Source organism: Megalopta genalis, chromosome 16 (assembly GCF_051020955.1).
Source record: "Megalopta genalis isolate 19385.01 chromosome 16, iyMegGena1_principal, whole genome shotgun sequence".
In the NCBI taxonomy this organism is placed as follows: Eukaryota; Metazoa; Arthropoda; class Insecta; order Hymenoptera; family Halictidae; genus Megalopta; species Megalopta genalis.
The window spans coordinates 7,555,913-7,565,534 of NC_135028.1; the positions used below are offsets into that span (position 1 = coordinate 7,555,913).

Consider the following 9,622-nt stretch of genomic DNA (forward strand, 5'->3'; position numbering starts at 1 on the left):
TCGTGAAGTTTTCTTACGCCTAGATTTATTTGCAATTTCAATTTACATACTTCTCTAACGCAGTTTGTTCAAATTATATATATATTTATTTGTAAATATATTATATTGTAATATATTGACAATTCTAAACATTGAAATTGTCTGGGATTAATGATGCTACCACATTATCTTCGTCACAGAGAACAATTGGATTGATAAAATAGATTTTCTAGATATTCTGATTTTTGTAAAATAATCTACAAATATATAAATTTGTATAAACATCCACAGTCTAGCATTGAGAATTAATACAACATAAAATAATATTTTATAAATCCAATCGTATAACATTTATATTTACATTTGTAAATCTACAATTACGTGGAGTAAATAAAACCATTATATTACTTGAGAAATAGAAACATTTTTTAGGTAGACAATTCTTTAAAGATATTTACATATTTCCGAATGAAATGTATGATCACACACACACACTACATATGTTTTTTGGCACATGAATTCACTCTTGCTTACATTTATAACATCATTACGGTTATAACAATTCTACATACAGAGAACTCTTGCTAAATATATCAAAATCAAATATCTAAAACTCACGTTCTGTACGACATAGTATTGTTTATTTTTTTCCTTAATTTTTATATTTTTATTACGAAGGCGATCATAATTCGTGTCATTAAAAATATTGTAAAATTGTTCTTCAAATGTTAATCGGTTTAAACGATTTAAGAAATTATTCCATTCTGTATTTAATCAAAACTACTTCGATTGATAAAAGTTTCTTAAAAAATATCAGTTACATAACTATGTTATGATTTCCATTATTTAAATCTTTACCTACATCAGAACTTTATAACTTTATTATTACATACATGTATATATGTATAAATTTGTTCTTCGAAATAGATAGCGAGGCACTGTGTCAATTCCAACTATGCTTATTTTGTCATCAATCTAAAGAGATCAAAATAAATATTAATAAATTGTAGATAATTTATGCATTGTCCAATTATAGGTATTCTCATTGAAAATGTTATTTTGTTAAATAATATTATTAATTATGTAATATATGATATATTATTATTAATTATATATTATTATTATTAATTAATATGTATTTTATATAAGCACATTTGTAGAATCGATACACTCATGAGAGAGAGAAATTATATAGCTCAACAATAAAATTATCTTCAAAAATTATCCATATTGTTTAAAATTTAAACGATTTTTAAACTTAACCATAATAACTTTACATATAAATGCAGAAATATTTTATATTTATGAAAACTAATTTTTATAACCGAAAGAAATAATTAAGAAAAACATACATTTTTCGTAAATATGAACAAATTATACTATACATTTATACAGTTTCCAAATTACAAATTATTATCAAAACAAGCCAATATTATACTGATGTACTACAAATTTCAATCAAATTTGACAGATTTTTTATTTTCTGAAAACTAAATTTTTTGTTTTACGTTGACACTATGTGCATGCATAATTGATATAAACATAAATCTTGGAAACAATGCAACCTATATGGTTAGACAATATAAAAGTTATTTACATATTTTAGACTTAATTGTAGTATAGTAGATGGTATTTTAAACATGCTTAAATATATTCTTTCTTGAAAAATAATTACTCATGTTAGAATTGACCCAGTTCTAACATCTCATATCCTGTACTTCACTACAATCTATTTTTTACACGATCATAGTAGCAATGTGTAAACAGTAAAAAGGAATTGAGATATAAACATGTATCTGCAATTTTGTATTTAACTCGACTTTAAGTCTAAATTTTCTATTCCGCTGCAACGTTCAAAAAAGGAAATTTACTAATTTCAATCCTTACAAAGTTGTCATTACTTACTGTAAGCTATCGCTATAATGTTACATAATATAGTTCAGTCCTTGTTACAAAACAATTTCTTTCCCTTAATTGATCTCACAGTATTTTTGTTAGATTAGACTATACTTTTGTCTTCACGACATGAATTATTAAAACATCTATATCAGTTTTATTACATTTACTAATACTATTTATAAAATAAATGTTCCCATATGTTACCGTAATGTAATTCACAAGTCCACATTATATTTTAACATTTATCGAGGCTCGACAGAATTAATAGCCTTCGCTTGCAGGTTTTAAATAGAAATTTTGAAATTGTATATGCTTCAATTTCATAACTACATCACTATTTTTTTATACTTTACAAGTTATGAATGTACAGTACATTTATAATAATATTAAGAAAATAAACATTCGAAAGTAATGCTTAAGTTTACTCACGCTGAAGTGCATATTTTCGAACCTTATTAACTTTGCTTTCGATTCAAGAAATGAGCCCTCCATCGCCAATACCATGCCATTTCAAGTTGATTAAAACCAGTACTAAAAAATGACAGTACAACAAAGAAAGTTGAAAGAGTGAATGCCCACAATTGAAACAAGGGTGAAATAATGAGCAACAAGACTGTAGCACCTGAAATTAATAAGATTTTTGAATACAGGTATTAGCAAAAAATTAATGAAATTTAAGACTTTACCTATTAAAGTACTCCAAAAGCATAATGCAACTTGTAATGGATATACGTTTGTTAAGGGCCAAATTTCGGTAGAAAAGCTTTTCTTTTCGTAAAATCGTTCTAACACTTCTTCTTTTTTGTACCATCTTCGTTCTAACCATTGTCTTAATGGTGCATCATCCGTTGGCATGTCAGACGATGATATCCTTTTAATGTGAAAATGTACCTCATGCGGCAATTTGCCTTTAATTAAGTCTAGCTCTGACTGCGGAACATAGTCAGGATATCCGATTGTTAAATCATAAACAGCGTCAAGGTAATTCGCTTGCTGGAGATGATGAACTAAATAACTGAATCCTGTTGTTTTCGGATGGAGCGTAAAAGAATATTGTGGCAATCCATGTTTCGCAGCATATTTATCTGATTTCTCCTTGCTACTTTTCGTTAAATCTGTACCTTCCGGGAATATTAATAATTGAGAACGTCTGTCCAACGATACTAAATAGTTAAGGGTATGCGACAATCGACTTTGATCTTCTTCCCATCGTCGTGTTATATAAAGGAAACCGTTCATTTGCATTATCCACCCTGTTACATAATATTTCTTTCAAATTCTGTTACACTTTAAAACTATAGAATAAAAATATCGACGTTAATATTTTAAAATCAAATTTGAAAGTAACTTAAAATGTTTTTAAAGAAACTTTATTTCAATGAACTTCTGTTTTTGATATACCTTTTACTACGCTATATTACCTGGTCCTGGAATGTGTCGTATGGGATCCTTTAAAACAAACTTTAATCTGTGAGCTGCTATGCCAGGCAAGCATGCTTGGTACATCGCTGCCCATAGGAAATTCCAATCTACCCTGGTTCTATGGTTCATTACAAGTATAGCAGATTCATCCGGAGATATATGATCTCCAGATACGAGAATTTTTACTCCGAAAACTTTTAGAAGAGCCTAAAACATACAAAATGTTGTAATGCAGTGATTATAGTTGAAAGAAATACAATATAGTACATTTTTACAAACAAAATTAATGAAGAACAAAAAAAAATGAAATTCAATCTACTTACTGTAGAATAAAGTTCCCAACAAGAAAATAAGAAGTCATTGAATTTTCGAAATTTCAAAGGGCTGAAAAGTAACAATGGTATCATAGGACAAGCAATAAATAAAAATCCAGCCACTACACTGCCATACCACAGTGCACAGTACAAAGTACCACGTAAAAGTCCACGCATCACAAAATATGTACAAGATATCTGAAAAAAGCAATAAAATGCATGTTCATTTCATTACATGTACACAGAGACATGAATCCATATTTTACTATTACATTAGTATACACTTTCTTAATAAATAATTTGTTTATAATTATAAATTTTTAACAAATAATTACAACAATATTTGTAACATCATTTTAATAAACAAATAGATTAATTTATACGGGATTTTATTTTATAACAATAAAATGTTTTTCACAAACATAAGTATTTACATAGAAAGAAAACTTGTAATTTTATCTGATAAATAATTTTATAAATGTTCTATATTTATTGTAGTGAGAAAAAAAAGGAAAACTGTGTCACTTTTCAATAATAATTTAAATTAAATTGAAAACTAAAGTATAGAGATGTAATTGTATATATTAAATAATAGAATTACCTTATCATGTATGTGCTGTAAATGAACCACTCTTTACAAGCCTTCAGCAGTAACTATTTCTTTCTGAAATGTTTTCTCTGGCTTCCCCTGTATCTTACTAGAAGGGCTTCTATCTGCTTCACCCCTTCTACCCCATTTTCCACCCAGTATACACTGAGTTCTGGGATGCTGTGAGGACCATTATTGATCTGTTAAAACAGGGAGAAAATTTATAATCATCTGTAACATGTTATTTTTCTCTTTTATAATTTTATTAAAAAATTTACAACAATTACCTTTATGTTATTGCGTGAAAAAGATATGCATTATTATTTTAAAACATCAATGATTACTGTCATGTTATTCGGTTTCGTATAATAATATTAAAAACAATAATTAGGAATGTAATTTTTTAATAACATACTGCTCAAAGATAAAAGTAACAATAACGATTGTGACATGATCGAAAAATATAATATACTTTTACATAAACGAAAAGTTGCTTAAGCAAGCTAAATTATATAACTACTGGTAGTTTCATCTATATTTGTTCGAAAACGTGAACAATGTAGATTTATTAAAAAAATATCAATATCAATTACCAATAATATACAATTTTAACAAATGTATCGGAGGGAATGTTAACAAAAATTAAACATTGACAATTTCAGATATTAGAATTAAAAAATTGATTGAAATTTTCAATTCCACAAAATATTATTATACAGGAAATGACTTAGCAAATATAAGTAATGGATATTAGTAGCAATAAATTGAAAAATCGTTAAAAAAATAATTAATAGCCACGACTGATATACATACATATATTCATGCGTATACAAAATGTTATGTATCAAAAAAGGTAGAAATTCTTAATTATTCACAAAACTTTTTACCGCTATAAAATGCCTTTTCATGCAAATCTTTATAGTATAAACTGTTCTATAAAATCTTAAACAAGATAAAATAATAATATTTGTTAGGTCACATCAAATTCTTTTGTTTAGTACCTATATTTCATATTATATAATTATTTGTTATAAACTATTTAACATAGCTGTTTGTATTAACCTATGAGCCAAATTTTGTATTTATATGTATGCTTAATTTTATTTATAATATATGTATAAATATATAGTATATTAATTATATATTATATAATATATTTCTATTTTTAATATATATATATTATACATATAAGTATTCTAACTTTTTCAAATGTATTGAATATGACTCAGATGTACAAATATATATCCTGCGATGAACGATATCCTGAATATTGATCAAGAAGTCTTTTTGCTTCAGCATGTACATTCTCATCTGCCGTTGTCAATGCAGGTTCCTTCAAGATATTATCAAGATAATTAATTGCACGTGAATACTGCTTTAAAGCAATGTGACACTTGCTAATAAATAATTTAATTTGCGGAGTATTATGTCCAAGTCTTGATGCTGTCTCGAAACAATCAAGCGCTTCATCATATGATGCACTTGGAATTTCGGAAAATAATGTTGCCGCTACCTACAAATATTTCAAGAAAATGAATCAGTTTACAAAAAAATATTTTAACACGGCAGTAGAATGTAATAATACTGTATTGAATCATAAGATGAACCTTTTTCTTAAGCCAATTTAAACTTGCTATTTCAAATTTAAATCTGCCAAGCAGATAATGTAATTCTTTATCATCTGGCTGCATTTCTAACGCCTTTAATACATAATTTTTAAAATGGACACCATTTTTTATTTGCTCTGCTGTCGATAAATAATCACCATTTAATCCTACTAGTATAGCATACCACTTGTACAAATCAGCATTTTGAATATAGAGAACTTTCTCACATTGTTCAATTCCTTTAATAATAAAATATTATTTGCTTTTGTGATGTTTTCAAACAAATCAATACTTTGTACGTACCTTCACGAATTATATTCTTTCTCGTGTCAGAATTGTCTGTAGCCTCTGCATATTTATAGCATATTTTTGCAAACCTCCATACTACATTTACATTATCATAATGAGATTTTACCAGTGTTTGTAACTTATAGTATGCCTGGATGTTGAAATCTCCACTTGCTTCCTTGTCAATCGTCTTAAGTATTAAATCCAATTGGTTCAGTTCCTTCGAGAGCCTGTATTACTGAACATATAATCTCTTCCTTTTACATTTTTAAAATAATTTTACTTGCCAAAATGATTAAACTCTAATTTTTCCAAAGTACTATTAGATAATTTTGTTTAAATCGCAAAGTAAATGACGTAAGTGGAATGTTCTTAAGATGTTTCTTGAGAAAGCTGATTCATATGTTTACTAAAATCAATTGAAAATTCTCATGTGTTATTCAAAAGAGTATAACACATTTATATTATTTCAATACACATTTTAATACCAACCTTATATCATTTTCAGCAGCGATACTTTCGCTGTCTGAACAGTCATAAAATTCATCGGCTCCAATGTCTGTGTCTGCTGTCGAAAAAACATCGATGTCAGTTTCATTATCCGTTGCAGTATATGTGCTATCGTTAGATGTAAATTTCTGTGAAACTTTTTGTTTCTTCTTTTGTTGACTGCGTCTTAAATATAATAAATAAAGTGAGTACTTCGATTTGTAAAATTCTTACAGAATTACAAATGTCGATTAAGACATTTACATATTTTCAAAATACATTACTACCTTACATACTCTAACTCTTCTTGCAATTCAGCAATTCTTGCCTCAGCACCTTTCAAATTTGAATGGTATTGATTTTCTAAAATTTTATGATAAATAAATATACTAGCTGCACTGACAACACCAACAGTTAGACCAATAGCAGCAGGAATGAAGCTGCCACTTTGTAAATGGTTCATGATGCTACAAACAAAATTATTCGAGTAAAGTACACATGCATAAGAACAGGTTGTAGTCACAAATTACTCTCTTCCTACCGAAGTGAAACACATACATATTTAAGAAAGTAACGTTGCGGATCTACAATCGAACTAAATGCATCAATGTACCGTTGTAGCCGATATTTGTTCATAAGCTATTCTCACAGTTATTAATTGTCGAAAACATAGTAACCGGGCGCAAAGGATAACAGCTGAATTATTTAATATTATCTAAAAAATATTTCTCCCTCACTTATGAATAAAAAATAAGGCTTTCTGCCTTTTCAGAAGGAAATAAAAGGTTAAATTCACAAGACGTATGACATGTCGTATACCGGCAACTAAAAAAGAAATATGATTCGGCACATTGTAGATACGTATATACAGTCATACAGCAATGTATTATATGTGTGTATGATGTATGTACAGTAATGAGTCCTACTCCTGTCACATCGAGACCGCAGTTCGATTCGTTAACGAGGGTCCATGCAGAAATTTTCTTTGCTCTGATTGACTGACGATTCGAATGCTGACAGAATCCACTACTGTTTGAATGCGCAGTAAAATGGTGGGGATGTTTGTGACAGCTAAGGGAGGTAGGAAAATCGCGAAATCCCGGAGATATTACGGTATAGCAGACCTCCTAGTATCCTGACCGTTCGTGGAGCGTCCGCTAGCGAGTATAGCAGTAGAAATTGCTTTTCTCTGATTGGCTGACAATTCACGGTTGAACAGTGCTGCCCTCACAGTCGAAAATAGAGAGGGTAAACGGCGAGTAAGCAAGATAGCATGACGTCGGACGAATCATGCGAACAAGCCTCATCGATATGATCTCACTCTTTCCGCGCATGCGTTCAGTTGACGCTCCATCTGTGCAATGCGGCGCGAAATTCGATGTATAAAAAGGGTTCCGAATAATGGAATCAGTCGCCTTGTAAGATTTACGACCGAAGCATTTACGAATGAGGATAATGCTTTTTATAACTCTTTTTAACTTACCCGTAAATTCAAAAATGGAACTTTATCAATTACAAAATAATCACACACATAAATGCTGTATTATGAAGCAGCTTATTATTCAATTTTAAATATTCATTTTCTGCAGAATCAATTGGCGGTATCTCATACTAAAAGATTATTTATATTTATGATTGTAATTTTCAAATATTGAAAATGCCTTCTCAATTTTAAAGTTACAGCTTTCATATGAATTAACTGCTTAGAAGTTACAACAATTGCGTAATGCAAGTTTAAAAAATTCAAAAATTTCAAGGAAAATGTAAAATATCTGTCAATTATGTAGACATATATCAATTATATATCATTATTATTATTATATATATATATCATTATTATATCATCATTATATATCAATTTGTAGTATATATATGTCATATATTTAATTATTGTTGAGCGTGGTGAATAAGTACAGCATTTGTTCGTAATTGATGAAGTTCCATTTCTGAATTTGTCGGTAAGTTGAAAAAAGTAACTCTATTATATAATAAAAAGCATTATCCAAACTAAGCGCGCAGGTGAATTTTCGAGCAGTTAATTAGTGCTAAAGTCGAACTAAGAAGAAACATTCAAGGGAAGTCTGGCTTTGCAGTCAGCATTTGCTACAACGCTGGAAAAGGTTCTCATCTTCTTTTTAAAACTCGATGCGCACCGTATGTTGCTTGACGAGTTTCGTCGAGCCACAGCGAACCAGCAAAACCCGAGCATCAGGCAATCTCTCTACTCATCTCTGGTATTAATCAAGAGCTACGAAGCTACATTATCTTCATCATTATCGGATGAAATAAAAGAGTTAATTTTTGTATACCGAATACGTTTTACGACTACGCCTGGTTTTAATGTACACACGTTGTGGACCACTGTCACTGTAACCTCATTAAAAACTGCCACATATATGTGACACTAGGCTGTGCATACATACGCAGAATTTAATTTTCTGTGAAATCTACTTGAGATATTTTTTGTAATTTTCTTCATTTTTAAAATCTTGAATCAGTTCTTGTAAGATCTAAAGTTCCGTTAAAATCCGTTCAAGCGTACAAACGTGATGAAAACGAAGCCTCCTTGTAATATTTTAAAATAGTACAAATTTTGGCCCCAATTTTTTTTCATTTTAATCGGAAAGTGGAGATATCTATGTATGTTTGAGAAGCATAAAATCGCATATGGCGGCTCACGCCGTTCGCCGTCGCGGCTGGAAGTTTAGCGTTTCAAGAGTGGGAGAGAAAGACTTCGCCTTCGCCTTCTCTCTCTCTCTCTCTCTCTCGACTCCCGAAGTTGTTACCGAAATTATCCGAAGCGTCGAACTCGCGTTCGTTCGGATTATGAGCTGGGGTAGGGTAATGCGTAGCGGCGTTAATTCTTGACACTCCCGTCTTCGATTTAGCGTTACTGAGATAGGCTGCGAACTGACGCCAAGCTATCGAAAGTTCATCACTCCACCGCGGGCGGCGCTGAGGTAGGAACAGTTCTAGCTTGCACCGTGGTTCATAGACACTTTACCGCGCGCGATTCAAATCATATAGGTTTTCTT

At 30.0% G+C, this 9,622-nt stretch overlaps 2 protein-coding genes across 3 annotated transcripts; both read right to left on the minus strand.

Moving 5' to 3' along the window:
- Positions 1–3: 3 nt before the first annotated feature.
- LOC117221161 (lysocardiolipin acyltransferase 1) lies at positions 4–4,852 on the minus strand. The gene is made up of 5 exons (XM_033471878.2): positions 4,216–4,852; positions 3,624–3,812; positions 3,300–3,507; positions 2,565–3,131; positions 4–2,500 (listed from the first exon to the last, which is right to left on the minus strand). The coding sequence occupies exons 2-5, from the start codon at positions 3,789–3,791 to the stop codon at positions 2,334–2,336; spliced, it is 1,110 nt and encodes a 369-aa protein (XP_033327769.1). The 5' UTR covers positions 3,792–3,812; positions 4,216–4,852; the 3' UTR covers positions 4–2,333.
- A 152-nt stretch (positions 4,853–5,004) lies between these two features.
- Positions 5,005–7,464, minus strand: LOC117221160 (regulator of microtubule dynamics protein 1). Of its 2 annotated transcripts, none has more exons than XM_033471875.2 (6): positions 7,129–7,464; positions 6,875–7,054; positions 6,591–6,773; positions 6,114–6,328; positions 5,811–6,049; positions 5,005–5,716 (listed from the first exon to the last, which is right to left on the minus strand). In XM_033471875.2, exons 1-6 carry the CDS (start codon positions 7,221–7,223, stop codon positions 5,429–5,431), a joined length of 1,200 nt encoding a protein of 399 aa, XP_033327766.2. In that variant the 5' UTR covers positions 7,224–7,464; the 3' UTR covers positions 5,005–5,428. The 2 variants fall into 2 exon arrangements, with proteins under 2 accessions (XP_033327766.2, XP_033327768.1); XM_033471877.2 differs by having other exon boundaries at positions 7,146–7,462.
- Between the last annotated feature and the right edge of the window lie 2,158 nt (positions 7,465–9,622).

Bases quoted from the DNA above. Each gene is read 5' to 3' on its own strand.
- LOC117221161 (XM_033471878.2), bottom strand. From the start codon at position 3,791: ATGCGTGGACTTTTACGTGGTACTTTGTACTGTGCACTGTGGTATGGC. The intron at 3,508-3,623 runs GTAAGTAGATTG...TGTATGTTTTAG, and splicing joins GTTGGGAACTTTATTCTACA to GCTCTTCTAAAAGTTTTCGG. The intron at 3,132-3,299 runs GTAATATAGCGT...ATTATGTAACAG, and splicing joins ACGACACATTCCAGGACCAG to GGTGGATAATGCAAATGAAC.
- LOC117221160 (XM_033471875.2), bottom strand. From the start codon at position 7,223: ATGAACAAATATCGGCTACAACGGTACATTGATGCATTTAGTTCGATT. The intron at 7,055-7,128 runs GTAGGAAGAGAG...TTTTGTTTGTAG, and splicing joins TATGTATGTGTTTCACTTCG to CATCATGAACCATTTACAAA. The intron at 6,329-6,590 runs GTTGGTATTAAA...TCAGTAATACAG, and splicing joins GCTGCTGAAAATGATATAAG to GCTCTCGAAGGAACTGAACC.